We start from the raw sequence: 22217 nt of genomic DNA, 5'->3' as shown, positions 1-22217 counted from the left end.
TCAGATGGCTTAATGCGAGGACAACGAAAGACGCACATCCGCTGCCTCATCAGGCTGACGCGCTGGCTGCACTAGGTGGTAATGCCTACTTCTCCACAATGGACCTTACCTCTGGTTTCTACAACGTGCCTTTACATGAGGACCACAAGAAATACACTGCGTTCTCCTCTCCCTTTGGCCTGCATGAATATAACCGGATGCCTCAAGGGTTGTCCATAGGGTTGGGTATCGTTTGGGTTTTATCCGGTACCGGTTACTAACCGATACTTTAAAAACGGTACCGGTACCAAAACGGTACTTAATTCGGTACTTTTGATTTTAAAAAATGACATATATATATATATATATATATATACTGTATATATATATAATAATAATAATAACACGGTCGACAACATTAAACAGCTTTTCACTTTTTTATTGCTGAGGCACAATATATATTGTTAAATAGTCATTTTGACTTTTGTTTTGTTTTGACATAATTGTCTAATGGCACAGATTTATAAACATAAAGTAAAAAAATATTGTTTTCACGTCACTTTACCTGAAACAGGGAGATTCCACAGTGGAAAAGGAATGCAGTCCCTTGACCACAAACCTGGTAACAGCCCTGTGAATTTCCTCCACCTTGTCATTGGTCAAAGTTCCCTTATTTGCCTAGGTGAATGGGGTCTCTGATGCTGTAGCTGGAGAGCCAACAATATAAACATAGGTTAAATAATGTTACTGTAGCTAAATATTTGCTGCTGCCTGTCTTGGATAGGACCCTCTTGAATGCTGTACCACATAACGACACCTGGGGTCGCTTGGGTGCGGATCAGACGGTCTGCCTGACCTCCACACACCCCTCACCCTACTCCCAGTCCCCCAGTCCAGCTAACACCATCCATCTGGGCCTACCTACCTGCATGTTTAATCTCTCAATCCCCCGTCCCTTTCCTGGTTAAATAAAACAAAACAAGAAATCATAGAGGGCGAATGTCCACTGTCCCCCTCTTTAAATAAATAAACGGAAACATTATTACTAACCTGAGGAAACGCTGTCATCATCATCCTCAATGGGAATGGCGATCTCCGCCTCCCCCTCTCCGGAGGTGCTTGCTGCTGCTGAGGTGCTTGCCGCCGAAGGGCGGGTGAACTTGCGCAAGCTGTCAAACACGGAGCACCCTTCTACCCTTAAATGTATCGCGTGCGTTGTCAGGTGTTTCATCAAGTTCGATGTGTTGCCTGTTTTACACGCGAATGATTTAAAACATTTTGAGCACTTCGCGTTGTTTTCATCGAGTCGGGTGAAATGCAGCCACACTTTAGAACGCTTCATTGCGGTCTTCGGCATTCTCGGTGACCTCGTAGCTAGGCTAGCTAGCGAAATTAGATAAAATGATTATGATTATTATGATAATAATAATAATATCAATACAATAATACAATAATACAATCACTAACTATATTACTACACTTACTATAAACTCACTCTTCTTCTTCTCAACACAACTGCTCACCTCACTACCACGACACGCACTGATTGGAAATTGGAAACAGGCGATGTCACTCACGTCACGACTCAAGTCACGTGTGGTTGACTGTTGCATGACACCGGACACCAGGGGAAAAAAAAATAATAGAAAAGTACCGAAATGAGGAACCGAAATCTCCTTTGCGATTCGGTACGGGTACATACCGAATGTAAAGTAACCGGTACCTACCGGTACCGATTTTCGGTACCCAACCCTAGTTGTCCAACAGCCCGGCTACATTCATGCGGATGATGCTCTCGATCTTTGGGGATCAGAATTTCACCAGTCTATTGTGCTACCTAGACGATGTTATGGTCTTCGCTCCTACAGAACAGCTGGCACTCGAGCGTCTAGAGATGGTTTTCTCTCGTTTGAAGTACAACAATCTCAAATTGGCTCCAAAGAAGTGCTATCTTCTGCGGAAATCAGTACGGTTTCTCGGCCATATCATCAATGAGTCAGGAGTGCAGACGGACCCTGGAAAGGTTGAAGCCATTAGCCAAGTACAGGTATCTGATCTGATGGACAGTGATGGGGTGTCTCCTTCACAGAAGAAGATTAGGTCCTTCTTGGGCATGATGCTTTACTATCAGCACTTCATTGAAGATTGTTCCTCTAAGGCCAGACCCCTATTCAAGCTTCTCTCTGGACAGAATGCTGGAGAAAAGGCACGCAGAGGGAGAAAACCAGTGAAGAAATGTCACAATCTTGTAAAGCTCAAACCAGCTGACTGGACGCCCGAGTGTAGGGATGCTTTCGAGACATTGAAGCGCGATCTCCTGCATTCTGTAACCCTGGCCCATCCTGATTTCGCAAAGCCATTTATCCTAGCAGTGGATGCTTCATTCGATGGGATTGGCGCCGTCATCTCTCAGCTCCAGCCTGGTGATAAAGTTGCAAGACCAGTTGCCTTCGCTAGTAGGACGCTGTCACATGCTCAGTTGAACTATCCAGCTCCCCGACTTGAGTTCCTGGCATTGAAGTGGGCTGTATGCGAGAAGTTTTCCCACTGGCTGAAGGGAGTGCATTTCACAGCGTGGTCGGATAACAACCCCTTGACCTACATCCTAACGAAGCCCAAGTTAGATGCATGCGAACAGAGGTGGGTGGCCAAACTTGCTGCATATGATTTCGATCAGAATTATATCCCAGGGCCTAGGAACATAGTCGCTGATGCGCTGAGCCGTGAGCCATTTGTTAAGTCCTGTGTGAGCCATCGCCTGGTGAGGGAGCCTTACCTGTCCTTGCTGGATCAGGTGAATGGAGTAGTGGCTGGTACGGTGCAGGACGCTTTCCGGCTGACTACCAACTGTCAAGGTGTTCAGCACACTAATGTCGACACAGATGAGGTCCTGAGTCCTGAGTCTTCTGGAGGTGCCATTAGTGCTGAGGAGGTGTCTGCTGTCATGGACGTCCATCGCACTGGGGGTGTTTCTCAGCTGCCCTACATTAATCCGGAGTATCTGCAATTGCCCGAGGAAGACCCTTCCATCGCCATCCCACAGAGTCAATTACACAATCTCCAGCAACAAGATGCTGTAGTGAGCAGGGTTCTCTTTTATATGCAGCGACATAGGAAACCAAATGCACACGAGAGAGCAGCTGAGTCTAGCTGTGTGCTCAGGCTGTTGAAACACTGGAAGAAGCTGAGAGTGCGTAGTGGACTCCTCTACCGTGTGAAGAGAGACCGCATCAGGGACGAGGATCTTTCAGTTCGTCACTCCAGAAGCTCTGAAGCGACAAGTCCTGCATGGAGTCCACGATGCTGCTGGCCACCAGGGTCGCTCAAGATCATCCTCTCTGGCCAGTGAACGATTCTTCTGGACAGGCATGCAGAGGGATGTTGAGAATCACGTGAAGCACTGTCAGAGATGTATTTTGGGGAAGACTCCTGAACCACACGCCCGAGCACCCCTTGAGAGCATCCGCACTTCAGCTCCTATGGACTTAGTGTGCACCGATTTTTGGACCGCAGAGCAGAGCGACAAGAAGACCATTGATGTTCTTGTTGTTACGGACCATTTTTCTAAAGTAGCTCTTGCCTTCCCCTGTCGGAACCAGACTGCGAAACAAGTTGCCCGCTGTCTATGGGACAAGTTTTTTTTGCATATATGGGTTCCCCAAAAGAATCCATTCGGATCAGGGAGCTAACTTTGAGAGTCGGCTTCTAAAAGATCTACTAGAGATGGCAGGTGTGCATAAGTCCCATACGACTCCATACCACCCCATGGGCAACGGCGTCACAGAGAGGTTCAACAGGACCCTCGGGGGCATGATAAGGGCTCTCCCTCCACTGAGCAAGTCCAGGTGGCCACAGATGCTCCAGACACTGACCTTCTGCTACAACTCCACTGTGCATGAGACCACGTGGATGTCATGTTTCATCGTGTGCTGGAGGATGCTGCCGTTGTCAGTCGTCATGAGTTTGTGCAACATCTGAAGAGAGATCTTTCTGAAGCAGCACAGATCGCTCAAAGGAATGCCATCAGGGAACAAGATCGCCACGCCAAACTGTACAACCGGAAGGTCAGAGGACTGCCGTTGGGTGTTGGTGACAAAGTGCTGCTTGCCAATCGAGGTGAGAGAGGGAAGAGGAAGATCGCAGACCGGTGGGAATCAACTCCTTTCGATGTGGTGTCTGTGAGATCGGACATCAACGTGTACAGGATCAGAGATGTTGTCACGAATAGAGAGAAGGTTGTACACAGGAACATGCTGCTTCCGGTTGACTTCTTGACAGTTCCGGAACAAGATGGGAACCCGGCATCCCTAGAGGAGTCGCAGTCTATAGCTTCCTGTGCCAGTGTTCAGGGCTCTGTCACCTCTGATGTTGAAGAGGCCTCTCGGTTGCGCACCAGGGACTGGGTCTTGGAGTCGCCTGAGCACGCGGGGGCAGAGAGCATCCATGAGGAAGAAGCTGACGGAGGGACTATGCCCGTGCCGAATGCCTCGAAGGAAGACCGACCAGATGAGTTGCTGGATAGTGTTCCTGATGACTCTGTACCTGACTGCCACACTGATTATCCCCCTGACACAGTATGTGACACAGTACACTCACCTGAAGCTAGATGTGATGCCCATGGTGACCTCCCAATTCTAGTTGAGGTTGAGCCGGAGTTGGTAGTTTGCACACGTTCACAGAGTGCTCAAGTTCCATCAGTTGTCACGAGATGTGGGAGGAGTGTTAGGAACCCAAATAGGCTTATTTGTGAGATGTCGGGGCAGATGCTTAAAGGGAGTACTGAGCCTTTCATAGGTTCTGCTTTTAGTTTCATTGCGGCGTCTATGTAGGGGCGTAGTGCATCCAGTTTTTTTTCTTTATTTATTTTGCTTCCGGTCTGAGTCGTGACCTAGAGTCATGAGATCCTCTTGTAAGGGCAAAGTTATGTACAACTGTGGGATGTAGATGGCATCTCTTTCTCCTCTGTGATAAGTACGGGTTTTGGTACCAATCTGTCCTTACACACTTCTTATGGAAGAATTTATAATGTTGAGTTTTGGTACATCAGTGCTCGAGATCCACGTTGTTTTTTTTGTTTTGTCAATTGTTTGTTTTTTCGCTCCTGTTTTATTTTACTGTCCTCCGGTTTTCATGCTGTTGCCCCATTTTAGTATAATTTAAGGGGGGTGTATGTAACGGAGTAGAAAGTTCAAGTTCAATTATAGCTAAAATAGAGCTAAACTGCGCCCTCTAGGGGTTTAATGACGTGGTATATCCGGGGTATATCAGTGACCCGGATGCTGTGTAAATACAGCTGTACAGTGCATAGCGTGGGACGCAACGTGATCCTGCTCAGTTCATCTGAAAACACTGACTGGAATCTAGCCTGATGACCCTGCAACCGTGTCCACAAATTGATGCACTGTATGTTTTCTACAGAATAAATGAACGTGAGCCATCCAGCTGAGAGTGATTCATTCAAAGATACACCCCGTCACACAGACATGGCCTGGAAGTGTCTCAACCCCCCTGGGGAGGGGGCATCCCCACAGCGTCAGTGACTTCAGTGTCAGTGACTTGGTAAAAATGTCATTGCATGTGTTAACAGTGTTTTACTCAGTATGCGCAAAACTAAATGTTGAAATAGCAGTAATACCACGTTCATTGATAAAATGACATAAAGGGGGGATGTCAGTGTTATAGAAGGGGGATGATTATGCCTTATTCCAAAGCGACTTGCAATCCATACATTCGACTAACCACTCAGTATAACCCACACAGAATAACCTCTTAATTGTTTCGTACTTCCTCTCTCATCTATTCATCCGCTCTTTCATTTAGATTAGATTAGGCCTACATTAGATTAGATTGAACGTTATTGTCATTGACAGAGTTACAATTGGTTGGGTTTGTTTTGGACAAATCATACCCCTCAGCTCAAGAGAACTGTCACATGTCTTTGTGATGTCATAATGTGTTATATTATATTATTTTTAAATGATCTTTATTACATTCTATTAATGTTTTATTCATATTTGATCAGTTCTTTTTCACCCTTCTAATTCCTACTTAGTTCCATAACTGCTTATGTTACCAGTGAAGACAAGAGCAGGTGATCTCCAATTGATAGCGGGTTTTATTGTGTGGCTCTGACAGACAGACACGCAAAATGAGAGAAAATCATTCCCCTTAAGGAGGGGGGAGTGGAGGGAGGGGGAGGGAGGGTGAGGAAGGCACCCTTACCCCCTCTGTCCACTCTCCCCTCCATACGGGGAATGATTTAAAGTAACACCGCCTGCCGAGCCCAGCCTACCGGCTCTGTCCTAACCGCCTCCTCCGGCCTCCCCTCCTCCTCCTCCGGCTAACCCTGGTTAGGTTAGGTTAGGTTAGGTCTAACCCTGGTTAGGTTAGGTCTAACCCTGGTTAGGTTAGGTTAGGTTAGGTCAGGTCAGGTCAGGTCTAACCCTGGGGCGCCGGACGGGGCGGGAGGCAGAGGTCTTTCTGCGAGGTGCTCTGGGCATGATGGTGGTAAGGGGGTCTGTCTGAACAACGGAGAACCTCCGGTATTTATGTCGTTTTCGCCCCGTGACGTCACGCTCATCACTGTGACGCAATCGGACCCTTTAAAAAAAAAAAAAAAAACTTTCATGTCTGTCACAACAGAGATGATGTCACAACAGAGTTGACGGGTTGTTGCTGGGGTTTCACATTTGGGTATTTTCTCCCGACAAATAAAAAAAAATATATATATAAAAATAAATATATATTTTTGTTGAAATAGGGTGATATTCTGGGCCAGATACTAACTAGTTGTGATATTACGTGGCCTGGCCGTTATCGGGCTGGTCCGAATTCGTCCAGGTCTGTCGATGCTTGCTGGGGGGGATTCCATCAACATCACTAAAGGAAGATCCCGGCTTATTCTGATCAGTCTCGCACGACAACCTTCGATTCTCAATGCTTTGAATTCTTTCAATTGGTGTGAATTGAGAATCGAATGTTGTCGTGCGACAATATCGCATCGCACGCCGTGTGCATTGTCTCATTCAAAACAATGGAATCGAATTCGGCGGTGCGACAAAATCGTGGGGGGGGGGGCTGCTGCAATTAATTTCAGTGCTTGTTTTGTGTGCACTAACATTAAACTACTTTTACTTTTTTTCACAGAAAGTGTGAAAGTAAGAGGAGCTTTGCATTGCAGAGCTAGGCAATCCTATGAACTGGAAATGTAAGTTCTGCACGTTTTCTTCAGCTAACCAGCGTAGTATAATAAGGCACTACAAGTTCAAACACGGACATTATAGTAGGTCTTGTCCCTTGCCTTGCATCTACAGTGACTGTGTGTGCTCTTTCACGACACAAGTAGCTCTAAAGAATCATTTGCTGAAGCATGAAACATTGACCCAGAGACCTCAAGATGCTGTTGCTCGTGGATCTCAAAATAATATTGTGACTTATCGACTACATTGTGAATTATGTGATTTTTCGGAGCCCTGTACACTTAAAGAATACTTTGTTCATTTGGGAGTTCATTTGAAAAACAAGGAAACTGTGAAGTGTCCTTTTCAGCCATGTCTATTCGATTCTAATGTGTATTCCACCTTCAAAGCTCATAGAAGTAGATATCACTGTTCTTCCGAATTGAAAGATTTAAGGGCCGAGTTAATTTATGATTGTGATCCACCAGCTGCAACCAGTGGGGAATATAACGTTTTGTTGCCAATAGACATTGATGTCTCACAAGATGATGAATTTGAAGATGTTAATGGAGAGTAAATTAAGCATAGACTTGCATCTTTATTCTTACGTATGCAAACAATCTTGCATGTCTCAAAGTCAGCTACACAAGAAATAGTTGATGAACTATATGAAATTGGTACTCTAGCTGGAGAGTGCACCAAGAGATGTATTGAAAATGTATTAATGCCTGTGTGGTGTTATTTAAAAAAAATTGACATTTTTTAGTTAGTAATTCATAAAATACAAAGGTTCCATCTCACAAAACATAATGGAATGTAAAAACTTTGACGCTCAATATCTCTGAACTGCCCTAAACGGAGATAGAACCTTATAATTCTAAGCTCACGAGATGTCTTTTCTATTAATGTTATGTCTGTGACGTTCAAGATGATTTAGATGAAAGATTGATCAGCAATGCTTTATGTACAAACATAATTTGTATGCATGTGAATTACCTTCCTATATACAATGTCGATGTTGATCATGGCACCATGCTGAATAAGCACTTATGTCCTCGAGCAAGACACGCAAGGCTGAAAGCATGGAAGTGGTGGACGCTAACGCTTCCATTACCAAACCCACAGAGCACTCAATATTGATTGTTCATACTAGACATTATGATCCAAATTGACAAAATCAGTTGTTGGGAATGATGTCCATGCAAATGTTGGTTATAAAGTGGATTTGAATAGGTCCAATAGAAGCCCTATTGTTAAAACTGGTTCTTTGAGGACCATGGGGAGGTGTTCTGAGGTTGAGCATGATGTCATTGGGTCCAGACGACACATTCCACTTTGGACACTGGAGCGAGGACGCAAGGACCGTATTGATAAATGGGTTCATTATAGTGGGAGCAGTCTAGTTTTTTCTAGTGGTATACTGTGATTTTCCCCTCCCCGCCTCATATTGTTCATTTCGGAACGCCATGAAAATTAAATCTGCGCTCCCTGTCTAACGCTATATATATCTAACATTACATGTTATAAGGCTGATTTGTGCATGATAGTGCTGCATTTTGACATATTTCATGTCGCATTTCCCCCCGTTGATGGTACATGACACTAGTCCCAATGGTCCAAAAGTCAAGTGCTTCGTAACACAGACGGGGTGAATTTTATGAATGAAAGTGTGAAAGTTCTGTCACAAAACGCCGTTACGTATAATCCTCACACATTTCTAAGTGGGTATATGGAAATCCTTGGCCTATAGTGGGTATACGGCGTAGTCCTGCGTATCACGTAGACCACTGCAGACAACACATTCCACTTTGGACACTGGAGCGAGGACGCAAGGACAGTATTGATAAATGGGTTAACAGTATTGATTAATGGGTTAACAGTATTGATTAATGGGTTAATTATGGCTGATGAAGAACTGAGACAACAAATCGATCCTCCGTGGCGCCAGATGTTGACTTTCATATCAAGCCTCCAACAATTGACCATTATGTGCTAATGATTTCATGTAATTGTTCATTTGGGGTTAATGCTCTGAGAGCAAGTTGAAGTGGACACTGAAGTGCACTTCCCTGGCTCCAAGTCCTTGAGAGATGGGGGGGGGGGGGGGGGGGGTCTATAATTGGCTGTAATGAATCAACTAAAGCATGTTTAGCCATAAAGGCCTACTGTGTGGCTATTTGATTCACAGGATTTTAAAATAATCTGAGGAAGGTTCTATTTATATCTTCTGAGAGGAAAAACCGGTTGAAATAAACACTCAGGATGTAGATGAATAACAATACATTTAAAACCACAATCTATTAAATATAATACTAATAACAATACATTAGACTTGTATAGCGTTTTTAGACACTCAAAGACGCTTTTTCATTTAGCTAGATGTTCTGACAGACAGTGCCATCGATCTGGTCTAACCTCATAGCACCAGTCATCAGCAGCGCTTCAGCCAGACGCGCTCAGTGAGGAGCGCCCATGCATGTTGCCAACCAGCTTGGAATATTGAGAATAAAAAATAAAGATCTGTAACTTTGTACTGCGTTTTATCATCACAGTTTAGGCGTAGAGAAGAATGTACTTCAAAAGTAAGACGCCGAGCCTTACAGCTTTTACATGTTTTGTTCTAACTACTACTACTGGTCTGGGGCTCCGACATTGTGGGGAGATTCTTTGTCCATCAGACGATCAGATTTGCTGCGCGCAAGGGAACGGCAGTGTCACCACCACCCGCTGTTGCAAGCAGCCCGGCCACACCATCTTCTACAACATTGCGATGGTGACGCGCAAACTGTCCGGGGTTCTTATCTTGCTGCTTCTCTTCGCCATGGGGTACTTCATTCAGCGGATCGTATGCGTCAGACCCCGACCCAGACAGTTTGACAGCCACGAGCAGCATGGTCCCTCAGGATCCCTATCTCAGGATCCGCTCATGGAGAGCGACACAGCGCACAGAGACACAGCACACAGAGACACTGCGCACAGCCTGGCTGACTTGGCCGCCTCGCCTGTCTCCCTCCCCACCTACGAGGAAGTTAAATACTTGCCGACGTACGAGGAGAGCGTGCAGGAAGGAGACACGGCTCCGCCGGTTACCGTGGCGCAAGCGGGAGAGAACCATGCAGGGACACGCCTAACGAACATCAATTAATCTGATAAGCAAGCACCAAATGTAATCTCTAAAAGGAACTCTGCCTGACCGTCGCTGTGGGACCATGTTTTTTTTATTTATTTTTTATTTAACCTTCATTTAACCAGGCAAACATGTAAGAACAAATTCTTATTTACAAATGCAGCCTGACCAAAAAGCAATGGCTCTTTGGGGGGGGGGGGGGGGGGGGAAGCTAGAAATAAAACAAGGTTAAATAATTTACAATAATAAAACAATGGCAAATACAGATGCATTAAAATACTAACAGTCAGAGAGAGGGGAGAGAGAGAAGGAGGAGGTAGGGGTGAGGAAGAGCGGAGGTGAGGGATAGCGGGGGGAGTGGAGCAGGGGTACTTAAAATGAGGCAGTGATGGGTTATGGGATGGGTGAGAGACGGTGATCAGCAGGTGCATTGATCGACTATGGTTCGATGCAGGATTTGTTTGAAAGGGGATTTGATAATAAAGCTTGCGCACTTGAAACAAGAAGTGCACCTCAAAGGCAAGAGAATGTTTGCAGCCCATAGCTGCAGTCTGCTGGTTGGTTTCATTCAGTAACCATTGGGGTACAGTATAGGCGACATTATATAAGTAGTTTACGTTATAATGTTAATTCTGACCTCTAAGGGCACTTATAAGAGAACACAGCCACCCACGGTTCCCGATTGTTCTGTTAGCGCTGCTCATGTCTGTCGTCATAGTAATCAAAGACAGAAAATGTCAGCTGAGCCCTCTGTTGATGTGTACTGTAATAAAATATCAGTATCCTGAAGCTTACACTGTAAAAAAATATCCGTGAATAATACGGTGGAAAACTGTTAAATCGCAACAGTAAAACACCGTAAAATGAAAAACAGTATATCACAGTTACAATTACAGGGAATTACTGTAATGATAGTAGTCATTCTGTTATTTCAAATCCAGTGTAAATAAAATTCTTAGATTCTTAAATCCAGTGTATACAACAGTCTTAGATTCTTAAAAAACAAAATGTAGAACTCTGGATTGAAAATGAACATAGTATTACATTATCTGTCAAGTATTACATTATCATTTTTTTTATTTTTTAAAAGACCCACCTGAAAGTGTAATAAATTCCCAATAATGTAATAAGGTATTACATTATCAGTAAAAATGTTATTACAATATCAGTCAGGTTATTTTATTACATTATTGGTCAATTATTACATTATTGGGTTTTATTACATTTTCGATGGAGTTAAGTGGACATTTTATTACATTATCAGGAAATTATTACATTATAGGGTGCTAATTACGCCTAATCTGACTCTTCCGGAAGCAAGCTCAAGCTCATTGTTTTCATGTAGCGAGAAATATAGTACCGTAGTATTTGAAAAGGCAACAAAAAATCGTGGAAATTATGTAATTGATTTCCGCGCTACCCTAAACAATAGCCTAACTGAGCATCACACATAGGCAATATAGGCTACACATCACTACAAACCCATTGACGTGACTGATTTTGATCTCAGATACTGTACTGTGCCTTTAATATTGTCTTGAATAATATGTTCTGACGGTAATTTCACCATGTGTGCCACCCGTTTGAAGCCCTCTAAAAGTCCAGCACCTGTCACGGCCGAACACGGCTGAACGAACCAGTCCCGCTCGGAGCAAATGTCCCTTAGGTTCAACTGCTCCGTTATCTCTGTGACAGACGCGGCCCCGGGAAGGTCCTGTTTGTTGGCGAGGATAACCACAGGGCAACCCCGCAAGAACTCGCTTCTCAGGGTGTGCTGCAGCTGCTGCCGGACCTCATCTAAACGCTGTCTGTCGGCGCTGTCCACCACGAACACGAGGCCAGCGGTGTCCTGGTAGAAACTCTTCCAGTAGTGTCGCATCCGTCTCTGGCCGCCCACGTCCCACACTGTCAGCGCACACTGTCCCCTTCTCTTCTTGGCCTCGATCATTTCCACATTGAAACCGATAGTCGGGACGGTGTTGACAGACTCGTTGTATTTCAGTTTGTAAAGAAGGGTTGATTTACCCGCTGAGTCCAGGCCTAGTAGAAGAACTCGCACCTCTGGTTGAGAGACCCGCACACCCATAATGTGATATTATGTGTTGACTATAGCCTACGACGACTGGGACAGAAAGAAAGACAAGCCAGGCAGTGATATCACCTCATGTAAATTGTTCTTTCGCTCGTCTTTAGTGTTTACCTAGTGCGTTGTCTAGTACTGGGTAAGCGATTATATGCTGTAAACCTCTATGTGCCAACTGATTAAAGGGTCAAAGTATACGAAACAAGGATATCCAGATTGTAAAGTTGGTGATGAAGTGAGTCATTGTGCGCCGCTGTTAGCAGTTGCCTACGTGGGACACTATTTAGGCCTATTAGGCTATTAGGCTAATTCGATCAGTGTTTTCACTCTCATACTGAAATGCAATCTTGATTCTTTACATCATAGTGTTCTCAGTAACATTAACATGATGCAAGGCCTTTTGTGGTAAAGTTCAACAGACTGTCTTAAGAGGAACGCCCTACATCACACATGCATGTATATAGGCCCTTGGTCGAGGCAAATATAGATAGCCATAAAGTGCCCTGCATAAATATTTGGACAAGCATTTGTTTTCTTTTTGGCTCTGTACTGAAACTACACTTTTTATACATAGTCCCTCAATTTCAGGGCACCAAAAGTATTTGGACAATTGGCTTGATGGGTGTTTTTGAAATAGTCAGATGTTTTATTGCATCATTTATGCAGGCAGACGAGAGCTGTCAATGGGCTTGTTTGACTTCAGAATTTAACCTGACTACAATTCAGGCTAGACCACAAGAATAAAAAAAAGAGAGAGAATTGAAGTAGATTGAAGTAAACACTCCAATAACGTTGGAAAGGATTGTGATAGAGACATGTGGTTAGGATCAAACACGTTTTGTTGTATTTATTCACACGTCACGTTACTTGATTGCAAATCTTTTTCTGCAACACTGATTATACTGATATTAACTCATGTCATTAATTTATCTTCAAGTTCTCCCCTCAACTGCACATACACCAGCTGATGAGCTGCGTGAGAGGGAAAGGGAGGGAGAGAGAGGGAGGAGTAACACTATTTCGTGACGTTAGAATTATAAGGTTCTATCTCCATTTGTCAAAATTGAGTTTTTTACATAATCTGATCCATTAGGTGTTTATTAATGCCCGTGTGGTGTTATTTTTAAAATGTTGACATTTTTGAGTTAGTAATTAATAAAATACAAAGGTTCAATCTCACAAAACATAATGTAATGGGATGTAAAAACTTTGACGCTCAATATCTCTGAACTGCCCTAAACGGAGATAGAACCTTCTAATTCTAAACGGAGATAGAACCTTATCATTCTAAACGGAGATAGAACCTTATCATTCTAAACGGAGATAGAACCTTATCATTCTAAACGGAGATAGAACCTTATCATTCTAAACTCACTATTGTCCTTTCGCCCATTCAATGGTTACCATGGTTACCTGTCTGTTGTTCATAGGTAAAACGACGAATGTAAACTGGGGGAATGTTAACGACTACCCTCACCTTTGCCCAATATATAAAAACACAGCCTCCCCAAAACAAAAATAAGTATACTGAAGCTTTGAATTGCAGTGTTCAATTCATCAAGTGTGAAGTATTTATCAGAAATCAATTTGCCCAGACACAAGCTAAGTTCAACAGGCACAATTCCCTCTAATAGGTCGTGTAGAACATCAGGTGGGAACCCTGTTACAGTGTGAAAATAGGTCAACCTGTTTAAAACACAGTCCCTTTTAAATCATCACTCTTACACAAAACTGCAAGGTAAATAGATGACAGAGCTGATCTATATTTAATCGGTAGATTGGCAATCACCCAATACAAAGCACACACTTTGTTTTTTTCTGGAGGTGCCTAATGGATTACAAACCTCAAAATCGTCGATAAACAAACCAACAGCAATTGATAATTCATCTCCAGAGAGCAGAGGATTTTCTTTGAAAAACAAGCCGTCACGAAATGACTTAAATTCACCAGACTGCGACTTTGCACAAGATTCTTCAACTAACACTTTGTCAAGGATATCATTCCTGCTTAGCAACTCAGTTATTACAGTCAATATGGGCACATATACAAACGTTTTTTTCTGGTCTGCATCTAGGACATATTCTACTGGCTCAATGACAGGGAAATTATCTCTGAAAAAAGCTGACCTTTTGTGGTCAGTGCCAAAAGGGCCACTCCTTGACAGAAAACCCAGAGGATTTGTTTCCTGTATAGTCTCTGTTATCAATGCTAAGATGGGGCCTTCAGTGTTACAGTTGTGCTGCCACCTAATGGATCACATTATGTAAACAACTCAATTTTGACAAAATGGAGATAGACCCTTATAATGCTAACGTCACGATATGTCGGAAAGAGGCATGGACCCCTGCCTTCTTCATGAACTAAATCGTTTGGAACTTCTGAATCTACATTTTTAAAAAGTCTACTGTACTGCACTTGAGGCGCTTAAGAAAACATGGTATAGCAGTTTAAACAATTTAACAATGGCCTTTACAAAGATGCATAAAATCAACTAAGCAAATTATAATTGTCAAATCATTTTATTTTGCATAGGAGAAGCACTGGTGCAATTGGAGGCTAAATATTTCAAATATAAGTTCAAATATAAGTTCAAATCAGAAAGTGCAATTGGATTTTTAGCAAGCAAACAAACTGGTCTATTGTTTTCTAGCCAATACAGGTTGGTACAATACAATACAATACAATGACAGGTTTGAGACCACTTCAAGCCAGTGCCGTGCCATATTTAGTGGCTAGGAGGACCTTAATATTGTTTACAGCTGCACCGGTCACATTAAAGCTCATGTTTCCTGCCTGAATTGTTTTGTGGCTCTCAAGTGCACCTGTGAAGATGCCTCCTGGCTGTATTGGCAGGATAGACTTAAGCCTCTGGCTGTTCGTTGGGGAGGACTGCAACTGTGCCATCTACAGTCTTAGCTGGTATGGTAGTTGGGAGTACCGTTGTGGAAACTGTTGTCAGGGTGATTACCTCCTGAGCAGGAAGGACGATCAGGGGGCCCAGGAGGGTAGTCTTGCTCCATTCTGAAATACATACGGTAGTATTAAAAGGAGCTACACAAAATTGCAATTACAATGTCTGTTTACACTAGCCATTGGTACCAGCCAGCTTCCATCACAAAATCAGCTATGCAGACAAGACCCCGACATGTCAAGTGAACAGCTAATACATATTTGGTTTGCCTACCTTCTCTAACACGCCATGATTTCACGATTATACAGTTTCTTTTGATCACTCCACAATCCCTTCCATGGCTCAGGCCATTATATGATGTAGTACAGTGAGCTAATTTAAACCGCACACAGTGCAAAGGGTCTGCTGAAAAATCCAGTCAGTACTTATACCATCTTCATAGCTTGATCTAAATGCTCCCCCACTTTAGACGGAAAACAAATTCAATTTACATCGAATGTACTGGATCTGGTACACACTTAAAGGATGCGCTCATGGAAAAACACATTAGGGAAAAAGAACAGCAGTGGTAATGGGGTTGTTATAGTTCAACAGAGTCAAAACAGACTGGTGTCATATGAAAGGCAACCAGGAAGTCTCTGAAAGGCCTCATCCACCCACCTTGCTTTGAGTCAGGCCCCCTGTTCCATACACCTTTGTAGGGAGAGGGCAGTTTGTTGAGCTCGGTCTGCCGAACCTGCTTCCTGCTCTGACCTGCGAGAACCTGAAAGTGTCTGGCTGGATCTTGTTTGGCCGGATCTTTTTTGCCCCAGCTCCGGTTAGAAGACTTCTTTGTTGTCGTCGGGGCCCGAGTGGGTTCCTCAAACCGCTTGGACGCCGCACAGGTTCTACACACCTGGTCGTCGCCGTCTGCAGACCACCAGCTAGAAGGTAAATGGATTCAGGGTATATACAGGAATCTTGAGGTTAATTTGAAAGTGACAGTTGGATCTAAGTGACAGTTGACACTAGAACAGCCGTGTCTATGTTACCTACTCAGGGTATATACAGGAATCTTGAGGTTAATTTGAAAGTGACAGTTGACACTAGAACAGTGTCTATGATTGCCAAGTAAGAACACTGAATTGCATTTCAATGTTTTACCTTTTGAGCTGCCTTTACATTAGCATACATTCAGCAATGACTAAAATGAAAGCCGTTCCAAAACATTTGTTGCACTGCACATCAATACAAAAGAAGTGAATGAGAAGTAGACAATGCAGTCAGCCTGCACAGAGCAAACTGTAAGAGAATCGGTACAATTGCAATCATAGAACAGCCACCTGCATCACCTACCTGTTCTCAGAGAAGGAACACGCTCTGTTCTGGGAGTTCACAGCAAACACGGCAGGGACAGCCTTCAGGTAGCAGGTGATGTACATCTGTGGGAATAGAGGAGAAATATTGATAAAAATCATCAATCGAAGACAACCTTTAATTATTGTATTTTTTTACAACTAGACAAAAATATGAGCGGGCACAGTCCCGAGAAGGGAAATGTTGTCGTCGTCCCCCAAATCATAAACACCTATTGTTTACAGTAACACTTAATCCGTTCCACAAAGGGTTAAGCGTCTTGGGTCATGTTCTCACATGAAAGTCCGAATCATGACCCGGAGCAAGTGGATGAGATTGCAACATTGTTGCTTACATTATTTCTCTGATTTGCGTTCTCACAGCCCTTTATGTAAACGAAGTAACATACGCAATCGAAGCAACAGACGTGGTAGTTGATTGGTCAGAAAAATTTAAAATTGCCCGTTCGTCCCGCCCTTATCCAGATCAACACACATGCGCTGTTGTTTTCCTATGGACAGCCTCGATGCGTCGTTTATTTTTTTCTGTGATGGAGATGGGTGATTAGTATCATGTAGCTTGAGCATGTAGCAATGGCGTAGCATTGATGTATCGTCCTGCCTTTAAGACTGTGTCCGGACTAGGGACTTGTCTCCATTGTGGACGAGTCAATCTCTGTCCGAGCCTACTGCATCTCTGTTACTGATCAACAGGAGGCACAGGCTGGACAACGATGCGTCTTTCTAATCGGAGCGAAACCACCCTTTTCAAGCGGAGCATGTGTTGGTCGTTTGCTCCGGGAGCGACTTCGAATGCGCGTTCTTCTCACAGCTCCAAACGACGCAGAGCAAAGCAAATTTTATCCTAAACTCCGATTACAAGTGAAGCAAGTGTTCTAGTGAGAACACACAATTATCTATTTATGTGGTGAATGACGTTTTACACCCATCACACCACCCAAATATTCTTCTAATAGCCTACCCATTTCCAGCGTTATTTTTGACTGATTTACATTGACGTACAGGCAAAGCGATGAGTGTTGTCAAAGATACTTCAATTATAAAACAAGAGGACCAACACCATTTTATGACTTGAAATATTAATTTTTGAACACAATGCCTTAATACAATGACAGAGTACATTTTGCTGTAGGCTCGGATACTAGAAACGCCGTAGCCAGGCACAGACGTCAATTTGACCCGTTGGCGGTTTTAGGTATAGGGCGCCCTCTGGTGGTTCTAGTGTTAAGATCCTTCTCTTTGCACCTCCCGCCTCTAAAAACACTTGTTTGAATGGCTTAGGCTGGACCCTGAAAAGATGCTCATCTGAAGTTGCTGCCCCCTAGTTACTTTCTCCAGGCACCAGGCCTGTGGGAGAAGCGTAATCACTTGCCAAATGTGTAGCAGCCTGGTGAAACCTGAAGGCATCCAGCACAATGTGCAACTTGTCATCCTGGACATCCCTGGGCATGAACTGGGAACCAGAGCCAGTCAGCTGGGCATCAGTAAAGCACCTGTTCAAGTCAAGACAGGGAAAACACTGGTTAAGGTAAACATGTATTAGCCACAAAGAGCTGTAGTAGTCAGTGAGGAATTCAATAGATGGGTAACAGTCTTGCTAGAGCAGGACCAATTGGAGAAAAATGTGTTTTAGCAATAGTTCATGTCAGTGCACTCCATAGCTACTTCACCCATTATACTCTATGAAGTCATGTCTAAGGTTGGCGTCCGCATCAGGTGTCTCGGTGGCCACACAGTGGTCCACATAAACACGAAGAGGCATGTGTTTGCCCGTTATGACAGCTGCCTCCAGGTGTATGACGTCACCCAGGAAGTAGACATTCGTTCCCCTCTCAGACTTCCAGTCGTCTGTTGAGAAGAGGTCGAGATGAGCAAAGACAAGCCAAGAGACAAGCCAGTGCAACCAAGATGAGACAAGCCAGTGCAACCAAGTCAAAGACAGCTGTCTTTGGGGAAACTAACACAGTACGTGACGTTAGAATTATAAGGTTCTATCCATTTTTGTCAAAATTGAGTTTTTTACATAATCTGATCCATTAGGATCATTAATGCCTGTGTGGCGTTATTTTAAAAATGTTGACATTTCTTAGTTAGTAATTAATAAAATACAAAGGTTCCATCTCAAAAAACATAATGGAATGTAAAAACTTTGACGCTCAATATCTCTGAACAACCCTAAACGGAGATAGAACCTTATAATTCTAAGCTCACGAGTAGTTCCATATCTTAAAGAAACAGTTAATTTGGACAGGAGCACTGATTCGCTGAGATCAAATGTCCATTACAATATGTCATGTTTTCTACAATAACAGATACATTTCCTTCACTTCATTAGAGAGAGTACATGACACAACATACATTTTGTACAGCACTTTTCAAAACTCTTTACTCATCATCCGAGGGCTACGGGCAAGACTACAGGCTCCTGAAGACACAGCAACAACAATAGTATTATAGATGTTATAAAATATTTAACAGAATGACCAAAACAATACCCATCATGAGGCGGAGGATGAAGTCAAGTTGATCTTGTGCGGTCACTGTGGAGGCAAAGGGCATCCAGGTAGGTAGCAGGGGTGCACTGTCTACTGCATACCTCCTAAACAGACACGAACAGCCTTTAGACATAAACACTTACAGCATTTAGACTGAGAATCAATTGAGCAATGTGTTACTGTGAAGTTGTCCAGTGACACAATAATATGCATGTCTACAGGTAACTCACTTTCCGTAATGGCACTCAATTGGAATCACTGTTCCATCCAACCGAAAGACGCCATCGGGAGAGGGTGCAGGTGAATAGATGAGATGGTTGGAATAAACCAGCTCCTCCTTCGTGGACTATGGAGTAAATGTAAATGTTAGAGGTGTTTCTTCAGATGTGGGTGGGTAAAGCGCCCCCCCCCTCCCCACACACTTGAACTGCATCATTCTTTACTTTCGTTTTTTAAATGTCTCGATCGTTTGTTCAAACATTTTGCAAAGTGTGTTCATGTTATACTACCGAGAAAGAGGAAACACCTGTGCTGCTGATTGCAAAACGTTTCTCAAACGATCGGGATATTTGAATAAATAAAACACAGACCAACGTCATAGCCTTACATGGCCAGACATCTCTGAACGTTCAACTGTGATGGGTGACAAGGAGTTGGATAACCCAGTTAACAACTAATTAAGTGATTGGTGTTTAGTTCAACCAAACAAGCGAGCTGGTACAAATGTACACCCCTTGGCACTGCCTTCTCTTGGAAACACCTAACATTGTAACATCTCAAACGCTGGGATAGTGGATCTATTCCATATACAGGTGCAACTCAAAATTAGAATATCGTGCAAAAGTCCATTCATTTCAGTAATTCAACTTAAAGGGTTAAACTTAAATATTATATAGACTCGTTGCATTGTACATATGCATGATTATACATTTCAGAGGGCTGACATTTCTGTATTTAAAATCCTTTTCTTATTGATTTCATGTAATATAAAACAATTCTGAGATATTTAATTTGGGGTTTTCATAAGCTGTAAGCCATAATCATCAAATGTATAACAAATAAAGGCTTTAAATATCTCGCTTTGCATGTAATGAGTATATAATATCTAAGTTTAACCCTTTAAGTTGAATTACTGAAATAAATGAACTTTTGCACGATATTCTATTGTTTTGAGTTGCACCTGTACAGATTCAAGTACTCAGCATCTCGTAGCTTACTGATAGTTGAGTTCCACAGTCCGTCAGATGGGCGTAGATGGTGAACTCTGCTTCTTCCGATTGAACCGCACCACAGGTAGGCCTACCCTCTACTGAGCCCTTTACGCCCATTGAACCCGGGCCCAGGTGCAGATCTCTGCCATCCACGAGGACGCCCGTGTCAAACAAGTCCGCTTTCACCACCACTTCCAGCGAGTCTTCCAGGCATTTCACCAAGACATTCGGCCTAGGAAACCTATCGGGCTCTGCGCTCTGCTTTACTGAGTGGGCTGGCTGTTTGGGCTGGCTGTCAGAATAACGTCTCGGATGACGATCAGGTTGAATGGACTGAGAGCATTCAGAGAGTATGGAAATGATCAGTAGGGTCGCGACCCACCGCGGAGGGCTTTGCAGAAGCTCCATTATTGCTAAAATCTAAATGTTGAGTTTGGAGGCGTCGCGCAGACCCACTGAAATTGTAATTCCGATGTGAACGATTGAATTTATTAAATCTGTCCAAACATGCACCAATCACTGATCAAGCGCGCGGGATGGAATCGCACCTGGACCTAATCAGTGCTAATTGATTCCTCATCAATAACGTGCCCTAATCAATGCTAATAGATTCCTCATCAATAACGTGCCCTAATCAATGCTAATAGATTCCTCATCAATAACGTACGAAATCTGACTTTTTAAAATCCTACCTGCCCCCGTCTGAACTGTCAAGTCGCTTTTAATGTGACTTTTACGTCACTCTAGAAGGGTTGCCAGATGGGATTGACAATTTACAGCCTAACCAGTCTATAACCGATAAATCCAGTAGCCCATTCGGCGGTAACCCGCCCCATCTGGCAACCCTGCACTCTAGACGCACTTGGTCATCTTATATAAAATAAATACTTTAGACTCAAATACAAAAAAGCAGCTCTTCCTGGCCCATGCTCTAACACAGCCATTCCGATATCCACAAAATAGCACACACTCTTGAGTGTTATTGTTTTAATATCAACTGCATAACTAGGGCCCCCACTTTAAATCTCATACTGGAACTATCCTTGCCCTTGATCTCATGGATGAGTCACAACCATTATGCAATCTAAATCATGATAATTAATGAATATAGAGACAATCAATCATGTTTATTTATAATGTTAAGAGTTAATTTCACCACACAAAACTTTCTGAATGTAGAATATATTTTAAGTGGGATAACCTTTTCAACAAACAAATACAAATGATAATGAACCACTGGAAAGCAACTCTCTCTTAATGCTAAAGATGGACTAATAGTGAACACAGATGACCGACAACCAGACTACAAGGCATCCATGTCTTCTTCTACCTGAAAAGCGATGCTTTAATAAGCCTCTAGTCCTAGGCCTGGTACACCAGTAGCTCAGTCGACTCAGACATCTTGATTTTTAACCTACAGTAGGGATGTGACTTTCCTTGTTTTTCTTCATATTGAAAATATATTTTGTCTGATGAATCTTTCTGTGTAGCATATTCAGGTTCACTAAGCGCAGTTTTGCACATTGCTTGGGAAGTCCTTTTTAATGCCTCCCCCAATAAACATGCAACAAAGAATATAATAACCCTTTATAGAAGCTTTATTTCAATCTACACTATGGATACAAAATAAGGTTAAACAAGTAACACTTCAAAATACCACCATGTGGTAAAGCATGTGGACGTGTGCAACAATAGCATAACTACATCCATTTGTGTGTCTAAATAATTCATACAAGTTCTGAGCCATTGTTGCAAAGGTAACACACAGGAAAGCTTAAAATGTATCAGCTTGTTCTTTAGGCTAAATCAGGTTAGGGCTTGTTGTGTAGTCATATGACCTACTGTGATGCATGTTAGGCTAGATGCCTTAGGTTAGA

The 22217-nt window shown here is 43.1% G+C and overlaps 2 protein-coding genes across 2 annotated transcripts; both read right to left on the bottom strand.

The window, feature by feature from the left end:
* Positions 1-11406: 11406 nt before the first annotated feature.
* On the bottom strand, positions 11407-12471 carry LOC308168683 (ADP-ribosylation factor-like protein 14). Its single transcript, XM_080543298.1, has one exon. The coding sequence runs from the start codon at positions 12368-12370 to the stop codon at positions 11759-11761; it is 612 nt and encodes a 203-aa protein (XP_080399424.1). The 5' UTR covers positions 12371-12471; the 3' UTR covers positions 11407-11758.
* Positions 12472-15280: 2809 nt separating this feature from the next.
* On the bottom strand, positions 15281-20748 carry LOC308168571 (zona pellucida sperm-binding protein 3-like; the record flags this gene model as incomplete). Its single annotated transcript, XM_080543171.1, has 6 exons — positions 15281-15339; positions 15940-16202; positions 16615-16700; positions 18007-18127; positions 18305-18482; positions 20328-20748. 6 exons carry the CDS (start codon positions 20746-20748, stop codon positions 15281-15283), a joined length of 1128 nt encoding a protein of 375 aa, XP_080399297.1.
* Positions 20749-22217: the final 1469 nt, after the last annotated feature.

This window comes from Nansenia antarctica, assembly GCF_963989245.1.
Source record: "Nansenia antarctica genome assembly, chromosome: 12".
NCBI lineage: Eukaryota > Metazoa > Chordata > Actinopteri > Argentiniformes > Microstomatidae > Nansenia > Nansenia antarctica.
This window is presented reverse-complemented; position numbering and strand designations above follow the sequence as displayed.